The 25,317-nt window shown below is 48.1% G+C and overlaps 3 protein-coding genes across 3 annotated transcripts; 2 read left to right on the top strand and 1 right to left on the bottom strand.

Annotated features, from left to right (window-relative positions):
- Positions 1 to 943: 943 nt before the first annotated feature.
- LOC112891049 (ABC transporter A family member 7-like) lies at positions 944 to 7,654 on the bottom strand. The gene is made up of 18 exons (XM_025957949.1): positions 7,443 to 7,654; positions 6,204 to 6,585; positions 5,911 to 5,987; positions 5,644 to 5,788; positions 5,167 to 5,286; positions 4,964 to 5,091; positions 4,395 to 4,553; positions 4,120 to 4,282; positions 3,914 to 4,039; positions 3,737 to 3,820; positions 3,155 to 3,516; positions 2,705 to 2,905; positions 2,274 to 2,383; positions 2,087 to 2,171; positions 1,737 to 1,865; positions 1,550 to 1,655; positions 1,343 to 1,431; positions 944 to 1,243 (listed from the first exon to the last, which is right to left on the bottom strand). Exons 1-18 carry the CDS (start codon positions 7,539 to 7,541, stop codon positions 944 to 946), a joined length of 2,865 nt encoding a protein of 954 aa, XP_025813734.1. The 5' UTR covers positions 7,542 to 7,654.
- Positions 7,655 to 9,573: 1,919 nt separating this feature from the next.
- LOC112889669 lies at positions 9,574 to 12,330 on the top strand. The gene is made up of 6 exons (XM_025956415.1): positions 9,574 to 9,694; positions 9,809 to 9,908; positions 10,933 to 11,284; positions 11,369 to 11,828; positions 11,903 to 11,946; positions 12,035 to 12,330. Exons 1-6 carry the CDS (start codon positions 9,661 to 9,663, stop codon positions 12,080 to 12,082), a joined length of 1,038 nt encoding a protein of 345 aa, XP_025812200.1. The 5' UTR covers positions 9,574 to 9,660; the 3' UTR covers positions 12,083 to 12,330.
- A 6,430-nt stretch (positions 12,331 to 18,760) lies between these two features.
- LOC112891072 (probable LRR receptor-like serine/threonine-protein kinase At1g14390) lies at positions 18,761 to 24,168 on the top strand. The gene is made up of 7 exons (XM_025957974.1): positions 18,761 to 20,413; positions 20,950 to 21,083; positions 22,441 to 22,684; positions 22,767 to 22,975; positions 23,050 to 23,099; positions 23,299 to 23,419; positions 23,504 to 24,168. Exons 1-7 carry the CDS (start codon positions 19,135 to 19,137, stop codon positions 23,747 to 23,749), a joined length of 2,283 nt encoding a protein of 760 aa, XP_025813759.1. The 5' UTR covers positions 18,761 to 19,134; the 3' UTR covers positions 23,750 to 24,168.
- Positions 24,169 to 25,317: the final 1,149 nt, after the last annotated feature.

Genomic DNA, 25,317 nt, shown 5'->3' with positions numbered 1-25,317 from the left:
GGTATTATGGTCAGTAGTTGCAATCCGTATCAAAATTTCATAGGCTAATATGTGTATCATGGTCAGTACCTTTTTTAAGTTCAGATGCTTCTTCAGTGTTTCAGAGCACACATGGAAAGGATGTAGTTCAGTGCATGTTAAGACCTTTCCAATTCAGATATTCATTTGTATTTCAATCATTGAGTATTGTCACTGTTCTATGTTATCTTTTGTTAAAGTTTTCAAAACTGTTCAATACGGTTTTTACAAAATAATGAATTAGTCTTTTGGGGTGATTTTTGTTACAAAAGAGACGTGACTCCCTAATTTGTTGACAATGGGTCTGAACTCTGAACAGCGCACAAATTAGTCTTTTTGGGTGATTTTTGTAGTTATTATCACTCAGTTTTATTGCATTGCATGTCTGATGGTTTTCCAGTTGGAAATAATTGCCGTATCACTCAGTTTTCCTTGTAAGTTTAGCTATGACGTGTCATTGTGCTATTGGTCTAAAAAGTGAGTGATTACTAACAGAGAAATCACCCGAAAGATGTCTAGACAGTCCCAGAAAGAAAAGGGTGGTCTGGCTCGACTTGGACCCTATTTTCCTGGCCTGATGGGGTTTCGAGCGTGCCTAGACATTGATTTTAGCCCCAAAATTTTGCTTTTTCTGGCTTGGCTTGTCAAATCCTGGTCTTTTCCGGGCCCTGCACTAACTATATATTGGAATGCAAAAAATCACTACTATATCACACGATAATGCAAATTTACAATGTGATTATCAATACACAAACGTCACCTGTACCTAGAAAAAGAATGACAAAAACATACAAGCTGACCCAAAGAATCCCTGCTGACAAAAGTGAGCAAATCAAACTACCAGCTAGAAGAAAGTACGCACGCTGTACAGTACAGCAAGCATCAGCACATCGTCAGGCCCCTGCCCTTGCACCGGCGCACCAGGCTACGAGAGCTCTTCGCTGAGCTGCGCCCCTTTGGCGACCTTGACGAACACGTCCTCCATGGTGGTGTCGGCGAGGCCCCAGGCCTGGACCTCCACCCTCTTCTTGAAGCTCTCCACGGCCATGAACACATCCGCGATCCTCGCCTCCTGCTTCAGCAGCTCGTACTTCTGCGTCCCCGAAAGATTGTACACCTTCCTGGCGCTCGGCGAGAGCTTGCGCACCAGATTCTCGACCTCTTGTTCGAACTCGGGCGGTGTCGTCATCGTCAGCACATAGTACCCTCCATATCTAGCTATGAGCTGCCATAAGATCGATTCTTTCTGTTAATCTTCGTTTGAACAGAGCTGTCGCAGTCGATGATCAAGAAGTGTATATGATCTTGTGGTATGGAAAAATACCTCTTTGGGCGTGCCTATGCACTGCAGGCTTCCATCGACCATGATACATAGTCTGTCACAAAGAGTTTCAGCTTCTTCCATGGAATGCGCTGCGAAGATGCACAAAAGTAAGAGCAAAAATCAATCATTAATACTACATTAAGAGAGGAAATTATGGGCAAACGGCAAGCTAGCGAATGATTAAAGTTTCCAAGTCTGAAGATTTACTTGTGAGAATGATTGCTCTGTCCTGCTTTGCTTGCTTCACAGCGCTCCAGAGACTCTTCCTTGAAGCAGGGTCTAATCCAGTGCTAGGCTCATCCATGTACACGACCTGAGGCGCGGTAAGAAAGTGTCAGCATGCAGTGACTACTTGTGGCCCTAGAGAAATGTTAGATTCTGCAGAAAGAAATACTTTAGCATCTCCGATCAGAGAGATGGCGACACTAAGGCGCCTCCTCATGCCACCACTGTACTTCTTCACTTGCTTATCGGGAACACCACCATGAAGCAGATTTACACTCCTTAAAGACTCATCAACGGCCTGCAAACGTTGTCATTGTGGTAAGTTTCCTTCTCAAGGCTCAAGCTCCAAAAAAGAAGTACATAGCTGTTTTCTACATATAATCTAATAGGCGAATTTAAACAACAATTGATTTAAAGAGATGCAAACAAGACTAGATCAGTTTCATGTAAGGTTATGCTATTGCATTATGAAATTATGTAGTAAGCAACTGGAATACATGTGAACATGTGACCACATACAAGATCCAAAGATGAACCACTAAGGCCCTTCAGTCTGCCATAAAACTGGAGATGTTCCCTGCCAGTTAGCGTCTCCCAAAGCATACTGCATTCCAAATAAAGATAACCGTGTTTAAAATTGATTTTTTTTGTCCCAGACAAAAATATTACTCAGAACATATTAGCAATAAAGAGATGCATATCCTACTCATTCTGTGGGCAAACCCCCATGCTGTTGTATATCTTTTCCATGTCATTCTGTATGCTGAAACCCCGTACAAATGCATTTCCTGATGTTGGCTTTACAAACCCAATCAGCTGTCAGGCACAAGAAGGATGGATCAATACAACGATGGTTTTGGAAAAAAGAAACGAGACATCTGATAGTCTACATTATGAGATTTTAAAAAGGAGTTTGTGATTCAAGAAGGCATGGTTAATTTCCCAGCAATGTGTGACTCAAAGAAAATATAGTAGAAGATAGAAAGGAAAAATATTGGTAGTATGAACAAAATTCTAACCAACATGTTTTAGACAAAAAAATAAAGGGCTGGACAGAAAGACTATAAATTAATCTCTATGTATGCGTAATTAATTGAATTTGGATAGTTTATCATGTAAAGGGATCTGATGACAAACCATGCTGATAAAAGAGCTTTTGCCAGCTCCATTAGGACCAAGAATACCAAGACACTCTCCATATGGCAAAGCAAGCGATACACCCTGAACCGCAGACTTATCAGGGTTACCATCCTTTCCATGGTATACTTTTTTGAGGTCATCACAGATGACAGCGTAGCCACTGGTTTGTTGCTGTAGCATTTGATCAACAGTCTCCCTCTGCAGTGAAACCATATCATGCTTCTGTCAGCACAAATAAAGTAGTACAGTGACATCTGAGATTAAGAATTCTCAGATAAAATGAATGAAATTGCAGACTAAATTATTTTCAGAAAATATAAAAAAAATATGTAGAGATAAAGAATTTATTATAGGTAAATCTAAATTTTAAACTACACTTAAGCAATGCTAGAAATTGACTGCGTGCAAGAAAAGGTGAAACAAACGACTGCAAAATAAGAAGCTTACTTCTTTGATAATGTCTAGCTTCTCCATTTCTACATGAACATCCTTATCAGCTATTTCATTAACAGTTATCCTTCTTGAAGCGCGGTCCTTCTTCAGGAGACGTTTGATTATAGAAATGGGACTAGATGTGTGTCCAACTGAAGCAGCATGGTCCAAATAATATGCAATAGGAAGCAAAATCAACCATTCTAAAATAATAATGATTAACACATCCCTCATTCCATTTGTGTGGTCGTTTAGATCACTCCATCGCATGCCAGGACTTCCTGTTTCTGAAGCGATAATAGCGTATTGGCCAAGCTCATATAGTCCTCGATATAAAGAAAATGCAGGTATTATCTCCAGAACTGTAATCCAATGTCCTGTAATAGCACAGGGAAGATACTATTCTATAACTTCAAACTGATTCATCGAAGAACTATGCCTATGAAATTGAGGATGAGGAAGAGGAAAGACAACACATATTTTCCTACCATGCATGATTAAAACTCAAATATGATATTCCGGGGACAACTATAGAGTTATGTGAACTTTACACCAAAAGATTATGAAATATTTCTTTAAAGTGGTCGCTAAACTTACTTGGGAATTTTCCACCTTCAATAAAATTGCGAATAAGATTTCCTGCAATCAACCCTGACCCAAATATGTATAGGTACGCAATTGCTGGTAGAAACAACATAACATAAACATCACATAGCTTCCAGAACTGAAGAAATTGTTATGAACAGAGAAAAAAAATGTTGCAGTTCTTTTTACCTTGAGCAGTGTTAACTTTGGAAAAGAATGAAGAAGCTAGAAAGGCCAATACAATCTGCAGATTAATGAAGCTGAAAAAGAAAACAAACTGGATGCTGTAATTGTTTATCTTGAAGAAGTTCACACCTGCAAAGTAATAAGTGAATTAGATAAAGAGCTTCAAACAAAGTACTATTTGTTATGATGATCATTGTTGGATATCCTACCTATGATGGACCCAAAAATGACAAATATAATCATATACACTGTGGAGAAAACAAGGAAGTACATGTAGTATATAATCCAGTAAGGGCCATCCCCAAGCCCATGCATTTTCATCATTGTTCGGAGTTTGTGCTGCTTCTCGTATACAAGATACGTCAGCATAACCTGAATTACAGTTTAAGCGTTTCAATACTTCCATTATGTATTACATCAAATCTGTATTCTGTGTAAATATATGTCGCCTGCAAAGAAAAAAAGAACTCCAATAAAATCATACCGGAAAAAGCAAGACAACAACCCATTCGAAGAAGAGTGGACCGACAGCAGCAGAAAACTCAAATGTCAGACGAGTGGCTTGCTTAGGCATTTCTTTTGTGAAGTCGAGCAACATCTTTACACCTGAACCTTGTACAAGTTGGAGATAGGCATTTGAGACCTGAACAGATGTCAAGATAATACGTTATTTGAGGGCAAATGGGTGTATAGATTCATATGAGTAATATTGACAGGTAAGAGTAATAATGTATCTTTTAGAAGAAAAGGTTAAATTATTTTAGAGATAATGAGATCAGTTTCATCATTCCATATTTTAAATAAAACAGAAAATTATAGCTGAACCAGACACAAAAGATTAAAAAGATATATAGTTATGCATGCTCATCAGTTCATCCATATTTGGATAACAATTTGTTGATATTGCGACTGTTCTGGATTTCTTGTGGATCATGCTGGTTAATGGTTAGCATTTTACAGAGTAACACAGGAAAGCCAACCTTTTCAGTGGGTTGATAGGCAAGAAATATCTGAAAGGTTCAAATTTATATCAGCGAAGTAAATGACACCCACCGCATTCAATGAGCGTGAAATGCGCAGAAGTCCAAATGGCATCGGAACAAAGGAGACATTCTGATAAGTTGAGTTATATAAAGCAAGCACGTTAAAGTGCTTCTCATTTGAGTCTTGGAAATCATAGGCTGCAGTAACAGCAGTAGTTAGAATTACTCATAAAATAATTGCACTATCAGCATAGATGAGGGGAGGTAACATACCCATCGCAACTTCATTTATCCCTTCTGCAGTTTTTCCTTTTCGGTAGCCCCGGAATGTTTCATCATTAATTGTTCTTGAACTGTTCCGCCACAAGGGTAAACCTTGGACACACTTTATCTCTGCTAAACATTAAGTATGAGGTTCAAAATGAAATGCTTTTCAACCAAACACCCCCAACAAGATAAGAAACACATAAGGATGACCATAAGAGGATGGAAACACTGTGGGGATGCAGAAAAGTCTATGATTATTATGAGAAGACAAATTCTTGAAAAACAATCTCTAGCTGGAGGATAATGAATAATTGAATATTCAAAGTTTTGTTGCCTTTTCTTTATATATAGGAAAACGATAACAACCAGTTAATATTATTCTTCATACTCTGCCAACCAGGAAGGCCCATGTTAAGGACGTTTGCCCACTTTTTTTCTCAAGGGGTCACCATTTTACTAAAAAGCAAGAAAGGAATACAATACCTTTCTGAGCATTAACAGAACCAAGGGTAATGGGGACTGTAACTGAATCACTGGACTTGCATTGCTGTTCAAGAACATATATAGGTCGATCTGAGGCAAAAGCAGGTTCAACGAAGCCTGTAGTAAATCCTGGTAAATCTGTACCCTGGAATTAAATTTATATGTCAAAAAACGAAGTTTTGCTTTATTTTCGTTCTTGAAAAAGAAAAACGTTCATAGAAACTTGCAAAAAATCATAGGAGTACTAGTGAAATGACTTTAACTTACAAGCAGACGACTAGATATGCTTGTGTAATCAGAAAGATTTGAAAGCGGTGAGCTTGCGAACAGGTTCTGCATGATACCTGTCAAATACAGGGGTAAAGTTGACTGTTTAAGGAACATGGTTAATAAACTAAAGGAACCTTACAAGAGTATTCTTTTTGTAAGTGACACAACGCTTACTTCCTTAGTTACTTGAAACACAGAAAGTATCTTCCAAAAAATGGTAATTCTTACTTATGGGCCCAACATTAACTGGATTTGTGGGGAATAAAAAGCAGATGGTACAAATTACTTACTATTAGATAGAGTTCTGTTTGCTCCAGTGAAGGGAATACTGGCCGGGCAGGATTGAGTCTTTCTACATGACGCATCAGGGAGGCCTGTCAACAAACTGGAGGAACCCTGCACGGCGCGATACTCTGGGAGGGGTACTTGCACGAGAGCAGGCCATTTTGGGGGATTTGGTATTGGGCAACTGCGTGCCTGTTGCGGTGTAGAGTACTGAATTCCACACACATTTTGGCAAGGGCCTGTGCCATTGACATCAACACACTGGCAACCGCACCTGAATCTCGGCTTATCCAGCAAATTGTTGATGACTCTTTGAAGAACGCTGATTATGAGACAGAGGTATATGGGAATTATGATTAACCGAATGGTTTCCTTCCTGTTACGCTTCTGCAAGGTGATGAAACATGGACCAGCACCTGTTAGCATAAAATTCATACAACCAGCTGTATATAATTAGGGAACTATGGCAAATGCAATTTGAACAATCCACTTTGGCATTAATAAACCTTGTAGCATCAACTGGCATAAGCTTATAGACGCAAAGCAAAACCATCGGCATATTAGAAAAATACAGCACAGGTGACACTTACAGCAACTTTTGACGTCTGACATCTAGAGGAATACAGCGCCACAGTGCCAATCCCCAAATTCTACTCATTTGGACTTATTAGGAGTCCCAATCAACACTGAGGTCTGCTTTGGTTTGGCACGAAGGAGACCAAATCCCTCAAAATTTGCACGGAAATCAGTTCATTCTCTACTACCGTCAAGTGATTGGACCTAATCCTCGTCATCCGAACCCAACCAAGCCCTCAGCAGGCCAAAAGGATGATTGACCAGCAAATTCCCAGATTCCAACAAGAGTAAATTGTATGTGCCAGTGTGCCCCAGAGAACCTCAAACCAGGCTCAACCGCATAAAACTATAAAAGTTTTTCCCCATTTATAGAGCAAGAGTAGCAAGTACTTTGTGGGAAGGGGAAGAGATTACCCACGACGTGCTGCAGGACCTAAATGTAGGCAAAACAAAATATGGTTTCCATAGCGCAGATGGTGAGTTGTGACAACATGACTAGAAGAACATTCCCTAATAACTGCTATCCACCAAAGTCTCTTCCTCATCAGCAGGAAAACATTTCCGAAATTGAAAACAGCATGCCCATTTTGCAGTTGCGCAAGAGAAGTTCCCTGTGGAGCAACCTCGAAGGAAAACGAACAGGAAAGGTGAATGCCATAAGGGTTGACCTGGAAGATGAGGTTCTTGCGCAGGAGGGCATTGGTCTGCGACGCGAAGCTCGGCGGCCTCGGCACAGCCGCCCGCGCCGCTGCCGAGGGCGGCTCCATGGCGCGGCGGCAGTTCTTGGTTTTCCGCCCTTTGTTTTTTCTCTCTCCGTGGACTCAATGGAGAAAGAAGAGGAAGCAGAAAAAAAAGGCAGCAACCGCAACTATGATTAGCCGTTAAGATCGGAGGAAGAGGGGAATTTATAGAGGCAACCGGCAACTGCAGTCGAAGGAGATGCTGCTTCCCGCCACAGAGGAAAATATTTTTAGAATTGTTCTCTTTGTCAACTCGTTTGCTCTTCTACCTTTACCTGGCGCAGAACTACTGGTTGGGCAAAATATTTTGCCAACTATAAATCCCGTCGTATAAGATATTTGAATATTTATTTGAAGTATTAAACAGAGACTAATTATAAAACTAATTGGACTGATTCGCTAGATGAATTTATTAATCCTAATTAGTCTATGATTTGGTAATATTGTATAAACGTATGCTAATGATGGATAAATTAGGCTTAATAGATTCATCTCGTGAATTAATCTTTATTTATGCAATTAGTTTTATAATTAGCTTATGTTTAGTCCATCTAATTGGTATCCAGACGTTCGATGCGACGTGTATAAAAAAATTAGTACGAGGATCACGGAAAACTCCCACATCTCAAAGGAGCAATATCACCACGCGCCCGTCGGCAGCAAGGTATCACAGGTCGCAACATGCAACGAGAAATAGACATCGCCAGTTCGTTAATCCGATTGGCATCATCAGCGTTGTCACATCCTGACCACGGAATTATGGTGAACAGTGGGCAGTGATCCACGATACGACAGGTAGGTGTGAACGCGTGAAGAACTTGTGGGTTTGACATCGAGACATCACGCATGCATCGTCTGACGATTCTTATCCGGAGATCCCCAGCCGCGTTCGTGCACGCGGTTCGTTGATTTCTGGGGTTCATTTCCCCACTGTGTTCGCCAGCTGTTGACGTGCGCGGCAGCGCAGGGCTCGTCGCTGAGAGATCAAGCTGCGCTTTTGTTTCTCCACACGAACTGCAGAGTGATACATTTCTCTAATCTTTCTACTGGAACAAGCGATAATAATAAATGGTTCGCTCTGACTGGCTTCGGGGCGAAGCAACCGATCGAGCCGCCGACGTGGGAATGGGCTCTCGCTTCGGCGTCTCGATAAAAGTCAACGCGACCCCGCGGGTTCTGCTTTACCCTGTCCGCTCCGACTCGCAAGACGGATACAATCAGGCTACCCCTTTGACCTCACCTGAGCTCGCGGAAGCTTCGTAGTTAACTAGCGTGCCCACGGCTGATCAGCGTAGGGTGCATGTGGCGACACGCCGTCCGTAATCCCGGGGCAAATCCCCTCACGCGGTGGGGGAGCATCGTCGAGCATCGGAGCACGGGAAGCTCCTGAAACCATTGCGAATTGCCATGCCACGTTAGATTGTTAAACAAACAAAACAAACGCGGCAATGCGTGCGATGGAAAATTCCTCTCGAGACAAAAGGGCCCAGTATACAATGGGCTCACGGCCCATCACAAACTACCATTCGTTGGGCCAAGCCTGCCGCTGCGCATGACAGGAGTGGGCCCAACCAGAGGTGACACCTGGCACTGCTACCAGGTAGTGAAAATGGGCCCACGGCCCCTTAAACCCTCTTGACCTGCCCCGCCAACCTCCCCTGCGGCCCACCCAGCGACTAATAAACGCCACGTACGCGCGCACTCCACCGCACCATTCGAATTTCCAGACTCCGCCGCCGGCACGAGCCCTCCCCCCTCCTTTCCCGCCCCGCGCCTCGCGATTCAAACGGCGCCGCGGGGTGGTGGTGCGGGTGGGCGGGCGGGCGGGCCCCGCACGCCCCCGCTCCCCGTCCCCCTCTCGAACGGCCAGCCCACGGGGCTCGCGCGACCCTCGCTCACTGACAGAGCGACAGGCGGATGCACAAACTGAAGGGGCCCCGCACGCCGGCGTGACAGCCTGCCCGCGTGGGCCCCGCGGGTACGCCCAACGGCTGTGCGAGGCTGCGGGCGCCGTTATTTATACGCGCCCTCTTCCGCCCACGACGAAATACGGAAGCACAATCCTCTGTCTCGAAGGTTCCATCTCGCGTCGCCGGTTTCTTCGTCCCCCGTGGTGGTCGAGCGCGCGGAGGGGTTTTCGAGCGCGATGGCCACTTCCGGCGATCAATCGGCTGGCGGAGGTACGGGGGACTTCGTGTTTTTCTTTCTTGTATTCGGTTCCAGTGGATTTTCAGGCGAAACGGTTGTGTGTTGAAGTGTTGATCGATGATGATTTTGGTTCATCTTGTTTGTAGGGTCTGCGGCGCGGGCGTCGAGGCTGCGCTACCCGCTGCGGTCGGCGAGCAGGGGGAAGGTGGCGGCGGGTGCGCCTCCCACCATCTCCGCTCCGAGAAGGTGCCGGCTTTTTTCACCTCATCGCCTTTTTATTTTTCCATTTCGCATTTCAAGGTGGGGGATTGGGGGCAGTCAGGTTATTTCATCTGTGAACCCACGATTCCTATGTGCGGTTTGAATCTGCTGTGTAGTTCCGAAACTAGTAGTAATTCTGTTGTGCAGGACTAGGACGTGCCTCTTTTTGAGCGCCACTTTGTTGCGTGCAACGGTTACTGAGATGTGACTATTAGATGGCACTATTTTAACTTCAGGTTTTTGCTCATGACTTGATGGAGTAGCTAAAAGTGGCGGCTGATATTTTTACAATTATGCTCATAACCCTCTGTTCGGTCGTGCTCGAATAGTGGCTGAAAGCTCTGCAAATGGTCTTGCCACACCTACTTAATTTAGATAGCAACTGTGGATCATGTTAACCAACATGAGACGATATATATAGTGGTAATGATGCATTTGTTGACATGTGGAAGGTTGTAGGTGTGTTTCATGTTTAGGAATGTTATGGAGAAAAAAAAATCAACTGTGGTGATATATAAGCAGTAAAGCAAGCCTGGTCACTATGACTGGTTACTTAAAAGGACTAAAAACAGTTCAAAAGAGACAGGCCCATTTCTGTAGTTTCAGCTGCCTAATTGAGATCGGCCAAATGTGATTTTCAGTCCCACTTGCCATATTGTAGTTTCACCTATTTGTGAGGTCAGCTGTTTGCACCGTGCTAATTTTGAAATGGTAATACTGTGCTGTTTCTTCATGGGTCTTACTTTTTTTATGTAGTACAACTTTAGGTACTGTAGGTCCTAGTTCGTCCCACATTGATTGGTTCAGGAGCATTTACTACGCTGAGCTATCAATATTTGAAACAGTTTCTGGGAAGACCATTGGTCAGTCTTCAAGAGAGTAGATGTTCAGGACATCTCTTCAAAACTAAGCATCCGATTGTTTGGTGTTATGTCAATCTACCCACAATTGTCTAGAATTTTCGCTGGGTACCTCTCAACTTCCAACTTAACATGTATTCCTTATATAGGGCAAAACCATCTTCAGATGTCAGCAAGAGCATGTGTCTTGACCTTTCTGTGAAGGATAAATCAGCCAAACCTCCACGGAGGCACTCATTACAAACTAAGCCAGGAGCTAGTCCAAAGCCAACTCCTTCTGGAATCATTACTCCAGTATCTGGGATTCGGTCAAGGAGATCAAACAGCCAGGGGAGGTTTGATACTCCAACATCAGAAGTGTCCATGTCCACCGCAAGGCGCAAGTTCAGCACGCTGTCCTCAATCTCGTACTGGATGACACAGATCAGGCTGGCAGAGGCTGCTTCCAAGCACTCAGTTGCCCTGGGATTCTTTAAGCTTGCTCTTGAATCAGAATGTGAGGTGAGCATCTCTTCTTCACTTCATTGTTTTTGTCAGTTAAATTTGTTACATAGATGATATTACAATGGTGCGTACTTTTTCTAGCCTCTGGACCGGATGAGGGAAGAACTCAAATCCTATGTTGCCCGGCATGGCCTAGCGGCAGAATTGGAGGAACCAGTAAAAGACATTCTTCTGGTTTATGATATTGTGGAGGATTTTGAGAAGCTGAAGATCTCTGCAGAGCCCTCACAGCAACCAAGAAAGTCTGACAATGCTGCTCGTGCTGCCACCAATGTGTCACCCAATGGTAACCTGAAGCCAAGGTCACTGAACTCTGAGGCAACTGAAAGTAAGGTAGCAGGAAAGAAAGAGAACATTCAGAAGGCGAAGCCTGATGCAAGGGTCAGAGCCTCATGCAACAAGAATCCTGCCAAAAACACCACAGCAAAGGAGGTGGTTCCCAAGAACGCCGGTAAGAAAACCAAGAAACAGTCGAAGGGTCAACAGCAAGTTAGCAATGGAGGTAGTGAGGCTTCGGCCGCTTGTCCACATCAAGATCCTGGTAAATGTCTTTGTGAAGTGTAAGCGTGGCATATGTGCAATATCCTGTTTACTGACAGTCTTTTTACTCTGCAGCTGATGTGGTGATGGAGAGTACACATGAGGATAAAGAGAACATGGTAAATATATGGCTACCAACTGAGATCAGTATTCAGGACAGCAGCAGGCTGTTTTTTCACCATTGCTGATTGATTTCGTTGGCTGTAGGGGGATACTGAGATGCCCATGGATGCTGGAATTCCCCAAGAAGCCTAGAGCAGCCGGACCGACTTCAGATTCAATCCTTTTTTTTATCGCTGAAGATGAAGTACTAGCGTGTGGTTGCTTGTTTTGGTTTCCATTGTTAATATGTGATTGCCGAACCGGGTCTTGGAGAGAGTGAGTGCATTGTTCTCTGATGGGTGGTTGATTGCTTGCTTGCTTGTATTCCATTATTAAGATTGCTTGCTGCTTTGCATGTACTAGCCGTGCATCTGAATATAGTCGAGTTTACTTATTCGTGAGATGGAATTTCTGACAGGAAATCCTCCCTGGTGTTTGTGTCCTGTCCACGCGTTATGCTGCTCGTTCAGGGAACTATATGCACGTGTGCCCACGTTGCACGCTGTACCGGGGCAGGAGCTTACTGTTCGATCATGTGGTTTCCTTGGATCTTCCACGGAATCCAGAGCGGAGCATGCGAGATGTTGGAGGATTACGTTGACGAGACGCATTTCGCTATGTCTGTAATGTATGCACCGAGGGCTCATTGCTTGATCTGGAGTGTCGAAATATTACCGGAAGTAGTGGTCCATTTCCGCAAGGAGTGTGGATGAATTCACCAGTCCAAAATCGATCCTAACTAGAAAGTAGCTACCACGCTTGATCTTCTCGCCTGTATGCCTTCGAATTTCTTTTCCCGGGTGTACTAGTCCCTGATGGAGGCGTGCCAACAGCAGGAGATGCTGGAGAACCGTGGCCTGTGGCTGTGGCCATCGCCTCACCCTCACCCTCACCTCACGCGAGGCCAAACGTGCACGCCGTGATCAGTTGCGACGTCACGATCTGTCGATCCAGCAAGGGTGGTGACACCTACCAGACCAGAGAATGGACCGGTGAAACTGAAAGGCGGTATGTGCATGAATGCATGATGATGGTGATGCGCACAGGAACCGCAAAAAGAAAAAAAAATCCAACGCGGTCTAAGGTCCTGACAAATGTGATGTGCTACGGGACAGGAAGGAGGTGGCAACGATAGCCGCTGGTGCCCTGCCGGCTGCCGTTGCCCGAGAAGATGATGGAAGCGCGGACGCGGCACCGCCCGGTGCTGCGGAAGCGGACAAGGGAGGTTAGGTGGAGAGCAGGCTGAACTGAAACTCTGGAGAACATCAGCCGGGCTGGGCACTGGAACAGGCCATGGGATGGGTTAGATGAAGCTAGGAGCCCAAGCTTGGGCTGCCCAATTAATTAAACAGCACCTGTGCTCTCACTTCTCAGGGCATCCTGTTTCTGGCCGATGGGTTTTGATGCGGGCGCTTGGTAGACCATTCTCAGGTTGCCGGCGTGATTGGTTGCCGAAAGGCATCGGTCTCATTGGCAGCTCAATCTGTGGATCTGATACCAGTCACTGCAGCTCAATTTCAACATCAGCAGTTCAGCGTCACGTCGACCGATCTGATTGATGAACGATTTCCTGGAGAGCAAATGAGCACTGCTGGGGAACCGAATTATGAGCGCGGACGCGGACGAGAGGAACAGGCCACGCAGATGAAGCCCAAATCATCCGCCTCACCAACTAAAGGCAGAGCCACGGCATCATGATACGTGCATCATGAAATTTTGAACAAGCAGTGCCAGCTCGTTTATGCACCCTTCCACGGGACCAATCCCAAGAATCATCGAGCTGCGAAGTATAAACTACCGGCCGCAGTATTGTAAGCGTCCTTCAATGCGTCCACATACTCTGAAGAACTTCAGAGCAGCTGCAGCACGTTGCTCTAATCTTTGTAGTAATCCCTCGGAGGCAAATTCAGAATCTGTCTGCCATTGTTTAAAGGCACAGCCGCAGAGATTCCCCTGGCGAATGCTGACCATGCGTGCAAGATGCTAATAGTAAATTACGAGTGGAGATAAGATGGCGACGGGTTGACGACTGGCTTCCCATTTGCAGAGTTCATCAGCGTGCAACGACGAGTTTTTAAGCATGTAACCAAATCGTACTATGGGCGGTGCGTAGGTGTATCTCGTAGCCGTTTGTTGGCCCAGACAAATGTGTTCTCCTGTGTTTACAGAATCTGCATTGGCGAAGCTCTTATAGCGTGTAGTCATGGGCTCAGGGCGCACTGAACGTATCCAAGATGTTCGAATCTTTTTTCTCGTGATTTGAGAAAATAAGAGGGTAGCAGGTGGGACCTGGACCTATAAAAGAGAGAGTATATGATAGTTTTTTTTTCCTTTTCTCAGCTCCATGTCATCTAGCTACGTACGATGCTCTGCAGGGAGAGTCCCGCGCGCGTGTACGTAATCAGCGTAATCCGCGGGAGTTTGGCAGGGATCGTCGCAACCCCCGGAGCGTAACGAACACATGCGTCCGTCACCAAACCCACTCAACCCTCCGTCGTCTTGCTCGCATCGCGGCCCGTAACACCCGCGGCCGTCGCCGAGCCGGCCGGTTGCTGCCGAATCGTGCCAGCGCCCGGACTGGACCTGATCCGCGGCGCCGAGGAAGGAATCAAACGCTGGAGTGGAGCAACGTGCCAGGCCGGGGCCGAGTTCGAGTGCTTGACCCCCAGCACAGCGCAGCACAGCACTCGCCGGTGCCAGTGCCCGCGCACGCGCTGCAGGGCAGCAGCCTTGACCTTTGGGCAAAGGTGCCACTGTGCCAGGAAAAAAGAGAAGCAATGGCAAGCAGCAGCAGCGCCCAGTACTCGATCGATTTTGACCCGTCGCGTGGAAGCTAGACGCCCATGCCGGGCCACCCTGCACGGCACCACCCCCCGTGTCGAAGTCTTGGAAGAGTGGACTGGCCGGTCGATCATGGACGGCGAGTCGTGGTCGTGGGGCGGGGACGTGCCGGTGGCACGGTGGCCGAGGTCGACGGCGCGCGCGACCACGCCACCGGTCTCTGACTTGCGGTCGAATCAACTCGGCCGCGCGGCTCGGTGTCGCGGAGTTGCGCCGCGATTTCACTCGCAGGGACGTGTGTCGGCGGAGGCACGCATGCAACAGGGCAATGGGCAAGCCACCCGGCCGGCCGGCCGCCCTGATACGCAGGCGGCGTCCTCCCAGCGGCCCGGCCTTGTGCTCCGCACCGTTCCTTGGCGCCTATCGCTTAACCACGCATCGCTATCAGAGCAAGAACAATAGTTCAGTACCATGCTCCACCGTTTCTTTACTACTAGTTCAGTACTTCCCATCCGGTAAAAAAAGAAGAGAGGGGGCTGCTCCCATCCGTTTGATCCCTCGACAACATTTTCGATACGAGCAAGTGCCATCCTGGACTTAAAGGCAACTCCAACGGACTAGCAAAACCGATCTGAATCTGTAAAAAAGCAAAAACATCCGTGAAACAGGCATGCAAGAGTCTCTCCATCCTCCTCGCTAATCCATCTCTCTCGCCATCCCCTCCCGCTCGCTAGGCATCTTTGCCGAGCCGCCGGACTCGCCATCTCCCAAATCCCACGCCGCTCCCGTCCTCCCGCGTGCCCTCCTTGTCCCGCTCGTCCTTCTCCTTCCGCTCGCGGAGGCTGTCCCCGTCACGGACGGCCTTCCTCGCCGACCATCCCTGACTGGGCGCACGTCGTCGCCGCCCCCTTCCGTCCCCGCCCGGTCCGGCGGCCGTCCCTGCCCGCCGCCGGTGGGCCTGCGCTCGTGGCCATCCGCCTGCCCCTCCACGCCCGCGGCGACGAAGGCGTGCGCGTTCACCCCCGCCGCGGCGCCACCATCCACGATCTGTCGGTGGCTGCCCAGGCGGTCGTCCACGCCGCGGCGCAGCCCATCCCTGCCGCGGTGCCACCTGTGGTGGGCCAGCGCACGGCCGCCAGGCGCTGGAGGAGAGGAAGGGACCTGGAGATCCTTGCGCCGCCGATAGACGCCGCCGCCGCGCCTTGCCCCGCCACCACTCCTCACCACAGGCACGAGGTCACCGTCGCTGTCGCCGGGGGGCAGAGAGGAGAGGGAGAGGGAGAGGGGGAGCATGAGGGGCTGGGGCGGAGGGGAGCGGAGAGGAGAGGGTGAGGCCGGGGTGGATAAAGAAGGGGAAAGGAAGGGGATGACACGTGGGATCCACGCGTCAGTGTGTGGAGGGGGAGAATTGAACGAGTTGGGATTTCGAGAGCGAGAAATGGAGAGTCTTGAAGTAAGAAGGGCAATCGAGTCAAATTAAGAGTTAAATAGAGAGTCAAAAACAGCTACTTTTTTGGAGACGCTCTTATAATATTTATAATATATTATTAGAACTTAAAAGTCTTTAATGATGAGGCAAATAGCTAATGAAGAAAGAGATGAAATAAATTTCATGTGAATGCTGCCTAGAAAACATCAAAGACTGGAAAATACTTCGTGCGCACATGGGCTCCATCACCCAAATCGAAGCCGTGCTGCCGCCCAAATCAGAGCTGATGTCGCCCACTGCCCAACAAAATCCGCGCACTCGCCTGCCGTTGTCTGGCCGGCTCCTCGCGCTGGCCGTAGCGTGCGGCGCTGCTGCGCACCGCCGGCGAGGGCTTCGCACGCTCCCCTGCCTGCTGCCGGCATGGGCTCGCGCTGGCGGCGCCGCACCACTGCCTGCCGCCGGCGAGGCCTCTGCGCATGGCGCACCCGCTGCCCACCGCCAACGTGGCCTCCGGCCGCCCAATTCATTGCGCGGCCGAGAATAGGAAGTGAAGAAAAAATGAGAAGGAAAGAAATAGGTGCGCTCATGACTCAAGAGGAGGAGGAGAGGGGAAAGGTGCCGACGTGGGCCCCAATGGACGTCTGGGCAGTAGCCGGTGGCAGCTAGCTAGCGGCTGCCCGGCGGCCGTGAGTAGCACCGTTAGGTATTGTTTGGTTAGAGAGCGAGATAGTATGTAACGATTCCATACTAGATTGCAAGAATGGAGTGACTCCATTCCTATGTTTGGTTGGATGAACAGAGTTTCTTCATATTTTGTTTGGTTGGAGCAATAAGGATCAACTGGCTCCTATTCTGTTAACCATTAACCACCATTTTGTAGGATCACCACCTACCATGCACTCCCTTTTCCCTTCTCTTCCCTCCCGTTATTCCCTCTCCACCCTCCACCCCGACCCCCTCCTTCCCTCCCCTAACCTCGAGCAGCCCTTCCATTGCCGCAGCCAATCTTCTCCAGTCTCCCCGAGCAGCAGCAGCGCGGACGGCGGAAGGTCCGCCACTTGATTCGGTGCGTCGCCACCCAAATTGGCCCACCATCGTCCGATTCGTCAAGCTACCGCCCAAATCGAAGTCGCGCCACCCGATTCACAGCTCCATCACCCAAATCAAAGTCGCGCCGCCGCCCAAATCAGAGCAGATGTCGCCCATCGCCCAACAAAATCCGCGCACTCGCCTGCCATCGTCGGGTGGGCTCCTCACGCTGGCCGTACCGCGTCGCGCCGCTACGCACCGCCGGCGAGGGCTATGCGTGCTCCCCTACCTACTGCCGGCACGGGCTCCGTGCTGGTGGCGCTGCGCCACTGCCCGCCGCCGGCGAGGCCTCTGCGCATGGCGCACCCGCCGCCCGCCGCCACCATGGCCTCCGCGCGCCCGTCGCCGCCCAATTCGTTGAGCGGCCATCAGATTCACCGCGCCGCCGCTCAAATTGGTCCTTCTCCGTGCAAGCAGCCGTCGCAGGGAGCAGAGGATCGCGGGGAGAAAGGACAACGTCGGAGGGAGCACGAGACGGGAAGAGACGGCGTGGAACTGGAACAAACTCGTCCGATCATTTTTGCGGAGAGAGTTTATCCTGAATCTAGAGCGAATATTCGTTTGGAGGGATCTCTCCATTCATACGCTCACAAAGAAAACACGGGACGGGGCGGCTCCGTCCTGCGCCGCTCCTGAATCAAACGCCACCTGACTCTCTGTAAATGAATCCCTACCACTAAAAGTTGATCCGATGGATAAGCATTTGGTGGGCATATGCCCACGTGGGCACGGATCCACTCTCCATCAAAGACTGAAATAATTGAAATAATATACTAGTCCTTGGTACCTGTTCTCCACCTTCGAGCGTGTTAGGCATCCCAACCTATGATGTAGTGTTTATATTGCTATATTATCAAGATATCATCTTTAAAACCTACACTCTACGACTCATGATATTTTGATGTATATTTTTTTTAAACTTTTTTCCTCTTCTCAACCTATCATATTTGTTTTTCATTTATCAGAAAGACACCACTTCACTCCCAATGCACAATTTGATAGTGTCTAGTGTATAGGTTATCGTGTTAATATTATGTCTTGTATGAGACTCAATTTTTTTCTCTCTTCACTCTCTCATTTATCATGGTGTAATATAAATTAAAAATATTATGTGACAGCATAATTCATGGTTGAGGGTTAAGATGCCCAGGGTCCGGAGGAAATATTTGGAACTATTTTAACAACGGACCGTAGTACTTTTACGTGATCTTCTTCGAAGAAATCCCGTCGAGAATTAAAGATAAATAAATTTATTTTCGACCACCGATGCATTCAGTGCTGGGTCATAATTAATAATCGACAAAAGGAAATCGGAGTAGCATCGCCTGCGTCAGGCGTCAGGCCAGTTTAACTCCTCGTCCCATAAACACAGCAGCCACCTGGCCCCGACCTGTGGGCCCAAATACAATATGGGCTCCACAGCCCAGTGACACGCCCCTTCCCCCGCACCACCACTTCATTCGCTTCCGCTGTCAGGCCAGCTAGACCAGACGGGATCCGCGCCGCCGTACCACCATACCACGCACCCCGACCCCCGCCGCCACGTGTTCCGTGGGCCCGGCCCACCACATCGCTGCCACCCGTACCCCACCCGAGCAGCCGGCCCCACGCATCAGCGAGACGTAGCCCGGCGCGAGGGGGCAGAGACAAAGCACAGTGGCAAGGCCGCAAGGCTGCTGCCCGCGTTAGTGCGAGTGTCCCCACCGCGAGTTCGGCTGGAAAGCACTCCCGCCGGTCGCCCATGGTGGCCACCTCCACCACCTGCCTCCCACGCCTCCCTCCCTCCCTCCTCGTCCTCCTCCTCTCCCCACTGACGACACCCCTTCCCTCACTCTCCCTCTTTACCTTCGCCATTGCCGGCCACCCCTGTCCACAGCCGTGACAACTGTCGGCCTGTCGCGGCGCCATGGCGCGCTCCCCTTCCTCTCCGAAGGCCGCCGCCCTGCTCCTCCTCCTGCCGTTCCTCCTCTGCGCGGGCACGGCCACCCTCGCGCAGCCGCTGTCGTCGTCGCAGGCGAAGGCGCTCCTCCGCGTGCGCCGCCTGCTGGGGTACCCGCCGGCGCTCGAGCCGCTGCGGCGCGCGCCGGACCCCTGCGCGCTGCCGCCGGCGCCGTCCCTCGCCGTGGCCTGCGAGGGCGGCCAGGTCACGGCGCTCTCGGTCCGCGGCGACCGCGACCCGGACGCGGCGTGGCGCGCCGCGCTGCCGCCCACCTTCTCCGCCGACGCGCTCTTCACCACGCTCGCCAGGCTCCCCGCGCTCGCGCGGCTCTCGCTCGTCGGGCTCGGCGCCTGGGGCCCGCTCCCGGGCGCCAAGCTCCGCCGCCTCCAGGCGCTGCAGCAGCTCAACCTCAGCTCCAACTACTTCTACGGCGCCGTCCCGGGCGACCTCGCACGGCTGTACTCGCTGCAGAGCCTCGTCCTGTCGCGGAACCGGCTCAACGGCTCCGTGCCGTCCCTCGCCAGGCTCCAGTTCCTCGAGGAGCTCGACCTCTCGCACAACCGGCTCGGGCCGGCGTTCCCGGAGGTGGGAAAGGCGGTGGCGCGGCTGGTCCTGGCCGACAACAACTTCACCGGGAAGATTCCGGCGGGGGTGAGCGCCCTGGGCCAGCTCCAGTACCTCGACGTGTCCGGGAACCGGCTGCAGGGGTGGATCCCCTCCTCCATCTTCGCGCTCCCGGCGCTGCGGTACATCAACCTCTCCCGCAACCGGCTGGCGGGGCAGCTTCCGGCGACCACGGCGTGCGCGGACGCGCTGGCGTTCGTGGATGTCTCGGCGAACCTGCTCACCGGGGCGCGCCCGGCTTGCATGCGGGGCAACTCCTCGGCGCGCACGGTGCTCGTCGCAGGCAACTGCTTCGCCGACGCCAAGCAGCAGCGGGCCAGCACGTACTGCAGCCCCGGCGCGCTGGCCGCCGTGCTGCCGCCGCCGCAGGGGAACGGTGGCGGAGGGCAGGGGAGGGGGAAGGGCGGCGAGATCGGGATGATCCTTGCGATTGCCGGCAGCGTCGTCGGTGGCGCATTGCTGATTGCGCTGGTGATGGTCGTGGTGCTGAGGAGGGCCAGGATGCAGCACCCGGAGGTGAGCGTCCTGCCTAAGTCGCCGGCGGCGACGCCGGCCAAGAAGGTGGATGGATGGAAGGCTCCGGCTAAGGCGACCCAGAAGATTATTACTCCTGCTGATAAGAGTAAGAGGAGAAATTCATTTGCATAATCGAATTAATCGCGTCATTTCTTTTTTTTGTCGTGTTCTTCAATTATTTGCTAGTACATTTAAAATTAAAAGGGAGCACAAGATTATGGGCACTCGTTACTACGAATGCATGAGTGATCCATGATTAGTGGTACAAAGGTACAGTATAGAATTGAACCACTAGTAACTTTGAACATCTAGTTGCTGTCTCTCATTCTTCCCTGCAATTGTTTTTTTAAAGAAATTGGGAATAAAGTCTACTCACTTTAGTCAATGAATTGGGAAACTTTGCTTGATGTACATTGTGGATCTTACTTAGACTCTGAGCTTTTGAAACATGGTAGGATCTTTATTCCTTACTCCACAGTCTACAGTAGACTTCGAGAAAGTAAAAGGCTTCAAAGTCAATCAACCAAAAAAAGGAAAAGACAAATAATGAACGATGACTTACTGACTAGTAAATTAAACTCACCAATACTTATATTTTTGGAGTTTTTATTTCACATTCATATTTAGTCTCCATTTTGACAGGGCATGCATCGCAAGCTGCTAGGGTGAATACACTGGAAGTGCCAGCATACCGTGTGTATACGCTGGAGGAGGTCAAAGAAGCAACCGACAACTTCAGTTCCTCCAACCTGATCAAGACTAGTCCTCATGCACAGGTATGCAATAATGGATTCCTTTAGCTTCGACTGCAGCATGGAAGGCAATGAATATACAAATAAATGTTCCACTGTTCATCGTAAAGTACTGCTTACTCCACAGAATGTTTTATTTCAGAAGTGTGGTTGGACAGGCCATGTGAGTTTATATTTATCTAACTCATTTTTCACCTAATGCATTTTGAAAAATGTCTTGTTATGCTAGGATACTAAGCTTCAAATTTGTCAAATGGTCCACTGTAGTATCTCCACTCATGGCTGAGTACAACTGTGTACTGCCAATTATTGTCCTGTTATGTTTGCTGTATTTTGGCCACTTTGGGCATTTGATAAACAAAGGCTTTGGGGTGGTTGTTAAACAGTACCTTTCTTCAATACGTTTTAACAGCTTGCGTTTGTAGATTCTTTAACTTTTAATTAACATTACAGAACAAATATTCAAATGGGAGAAACTTTTCTGATATTTACTATTAAGTCTCAGTGTCTAACTGAACCTGAGACTCAAATTCAGTTGCCTATCATGGTTCAGGATATCCAGTGGCGGAGGCAGGGGGGCGGCAGGGGCCATGGCCCCCCCCCTAATGATCCAGATAAACAAGCTTAGGTTACTGATTTAGACTAATCATGAATCATTTAGGTCTCTTTTTTTAATAATTAGGACTTCTAATCATTAGAACCAAGCACTGTTAGATTTTTATAGATATAAATGTCATGTTCTACTATCCTATTTACCAAATATACAAGTCATTTTTTCTATAGATAAGCTACACATTATGCTAAAACTGTGAAAGCACTGTCAGTTTATTCATCTTTTGGCCATCTGACATCGGTGAAATATAATTATCCATGCTACATTACAATATAGAAAAGTATTCTATCATACTATATATTCTACAACCACAATTATTATTGGGCTTGTTTGGAACTGTCACGTGGCAGCGCATTCTATATGAGTGCGTCCAGAAGAGCTGCTTCTCGTGTTTGTCGTTTGGAGCCCGCGTCTTGATCGTTGTCAGTGTGAAAAATTACGTCTGGTGTAGCCTTTTACTGACGCCAACATTCTAGACACCGTTACATATAGATTTATTATTTATTGATTTGATATGGTTTAGCTCGCCCCCCCTAAGTTTGATTCCTGGCTCCGCCCCTGGGGATATCCTGTGTTAGTATATCCAGGCTGGCAGGCATAGTGACTGATTGCAGTCCATTTTATTCTGGGCATTATGCAAATTTTGATATTTTCCATAAGCAATTAGTGTTGGCCTTACTTCACAACCCTACCATCATTAGTAAAACTTTATGCTAGAAATATTGTAAAGACTAATTTTTGTTCTTTTATGTCCCTCTCTTTTCCTAGCATTATAATGGTCAGCTTCAAGATGGTTCAAGAGTCTTGGTTAGATGCCTGAGGCTGAAGCCAAAGTACTCTCCCCAGAACCTTGTCCAATACATGGAGATTATTTCTAAACTCCGGCACCGTCATTTGGTCTGCATCATTGGTCATTGCATTCTCAGTGACCAGGAGAATCCTAATATTGCCAGCTCAGTATACCTCATTTCTGAAAGTGTAACAAATGGATCTCTAAGAAGTCATCTTACTGGTAATTGTGAACGATGCCATGCATGCAGTTATACACTGAACATCTGCATGACTCTCAACTTACAGTTTGACTGCTTTTACAGAGTGGAGAAAACGTGAAATGCTGAAATGGCCACAACGAGTTTCTGCTGCCATTGGTGTTGCGAGAGGGATCCAGTTTTTGCACAATGTGACTGCTCCAGGCATCGTAAATAATGATCTCAACATAGAAAATATCCTGTTGGACAAGACCCTCACATCGAAAATCAATGACTTTAATCTTCCAGTGATATCAACTAGCAAGAATGGCAAGGTGAGTTCAAATGATTGGTGAAGTTCCTCATGTGCCTGCCTGATAGCTAAGTTATAACTGTTTTTATCCTGCAGATCTTCTCAGAGATCCCATTTGATGTCCAGGTAGATAATGATATTGGCAGGTACGTTGTCCTTGTTACCTTGTGGAAAGAAAGTGACGTGTCCAAACTTTATGCAGTAGTTATCAGTTATCTGAATAAATAGGAGTCTAGTGATTGTAGTTGTTAAGTTGCCAATCAGTTCTGTGAACAAATGCAGATATGATTAGCAGTACAATTTTCTTGAATTGAATCAACCAACATGATTCCCTCTGCTACCCAGTGCTCATAATATGGAACAAGGGGACAAGCAAGACATCTACCAGTTCGGCTTAATTCTCCTGGAAGTGATCACAGGCAAACCGACAGATTCTCAAAGTGAAGTGGAATCCCTGAAAGCTCAGGTTTAACTGCAAGCTCTATTTTCAAATCACAACCAGTCTATCAACAAGATGTCTAAAAGGTTGCTTTCTTATGATGATTCGCAGCTAAGCGAGGCCGTGACTGAAGACCCAGATAGACTTAAAGACATGGCAGACCCGGCCATCCAAGGTACTTTCGCAATGGAGTCCCTGTGCACGGTCGCCGAGATTGCTCTCAACTGCACGGGCGGTGAACTGAGCGACCGGCCTTCCGTCGACGACGTCCTCTGGAATCTGCAGTACTCCATGCAAGTGCAGGATGGGTGGGCGAGCAGCGAGAGCTTAGGCTTGAGCGTCAAATCACAGGCCTGAAGAGAAGAGAAATTGAGAAGGGTGCAATGCTTTTGCTTCGATCCACTGATAGCAATGAAGTTATATGCGCCATCAATCTGCCTCTGGTTTTTGTCGTGGAAGAGAGATCCTTGGTGTTCTCTATATGTATATAAGTGGATTTTTTTCCAGGTATCTTTTTCAGTTAGCTGTAAAACTCGGGCTCTATTTAATCATGGATGCCATGAGTATGTGTTCATCAAGTGAACAGATATGTTCTAGCTTGATGCATCACAAGCAGTTAATTTGAGAACTGCTAAAAAGTTTTAGAAAGGGGGCTGGGTGCTAAAGGGTGCCGATGCGGTGAGCATTGTGCCTGCCCACCTGTCTTGGGTGAATGCTAGAACTGCTCCTGTTTCCTCTTTTAATATATCCAGTAGGGAAAACCCCTTCTGTTGCCTAAAAAAAGAACTGCTAGTACTTGTCTCACCCTAAAATATTTAATTTTAGAACGTGAATATCTCTTACAATATGTTCATCTTTCAATAGGATTTTCCGAGAATTTTATAGATTTTTCTGGCAATTATTCTATTTATTCTAGAGCTAGATCCATTTATTTTATTATTTGGAAAGCTCTAAATTTTTTTTCATGAAGTCCAAATATTCTGTTTGGATTCCTCGTATCCTAAAATTACCTCCCGAGTTTTCCTCGGAAAATTTTGGGATTTTTCTGGATATATTTTTCGTGGTTTGAAATATTTATCTGAACTTTTCTAGATTTATTTTAAACTTAAAAAATGTGTTCTGGAAAATATTTCTATTTTGATTCTCATCGTAGTCAGACCGAGCCGTATCTTTATAGTACATCCTTTTAACCTTGTCCTCGTCGAATCCTTAAGATGCCCCATCGAGCTTCCGATTCTCTAACCTTTCTCCCCGATCAAGACATGCTTGAAAACGACACTTCATGGCTCGTATTCAGTGTTTTTCCGACGACGTTCGATCACCGTCAGCCCCAACAACTCGGTCTGATCCTTTCCTTCTCCTTTCCTTCTCTTTTCCATGCTCCCGAATAACTCGTTCACGTTCAACCAGCGCTATCAGCTTGTTTCCATGTTCGGCCCTCGCCCAAACCTGTTTCGGCCCATAACCGAACTCGCTCGGCCATTCCCGTTTCCTCTTTCCGTTACCTCTTCTATCCTCTCTTTTTGCTCGTTAAATTATGGGACCCGCTGGTCAGCCCAATCTTATCTCCCGTGGGCAATACGGACTCAAGAACGGAGTCCCAGCCTGATGCGTCGCCGCGTCCTTGTCCTCGTCCGAGTTTGAGCCCAGCCCGATATGTCTAGGTCTATTTAAACTGGCCTGCACCATTCCTTCCCCGTAGCCTCTGCATCGCGGCTCTACTGCCCACATAGCGAGCCAAAACCCTCAAGCCGCAGCATGATCTCCTGCGCGTAATCTTTTTCCTATGCAACGCCGCCGCATCTCCCTGCTGCCGCGCATCATCTTCGCGTGCGCTCCTGCAGTACCGCCGCCATGACCTCCCCGAGCGCCCAGGCCCTCCCGTTCTTCTCTTCAGGCGCCTGAGCCCCTGCTCCTTTCCCCCC

Source organism: Panicum hallii, chromosome 4, assembly GCF_002211085.1.
Source record: "Panicum hallii strain FIL2 chromosome 4, PHallii_v3.1, whole genome shotgun sequence".
Classification (NCBI taxonomy): domain Eukaryota; kingdom Viridiplantae; phylum Streptophyta; class Magnoliopsida; order Poales; family Poaceae; genus Panicum; species Panicum hallii.
This window is presented reverse-complemented; position numbering and strand designations above follow the sequence as displayed.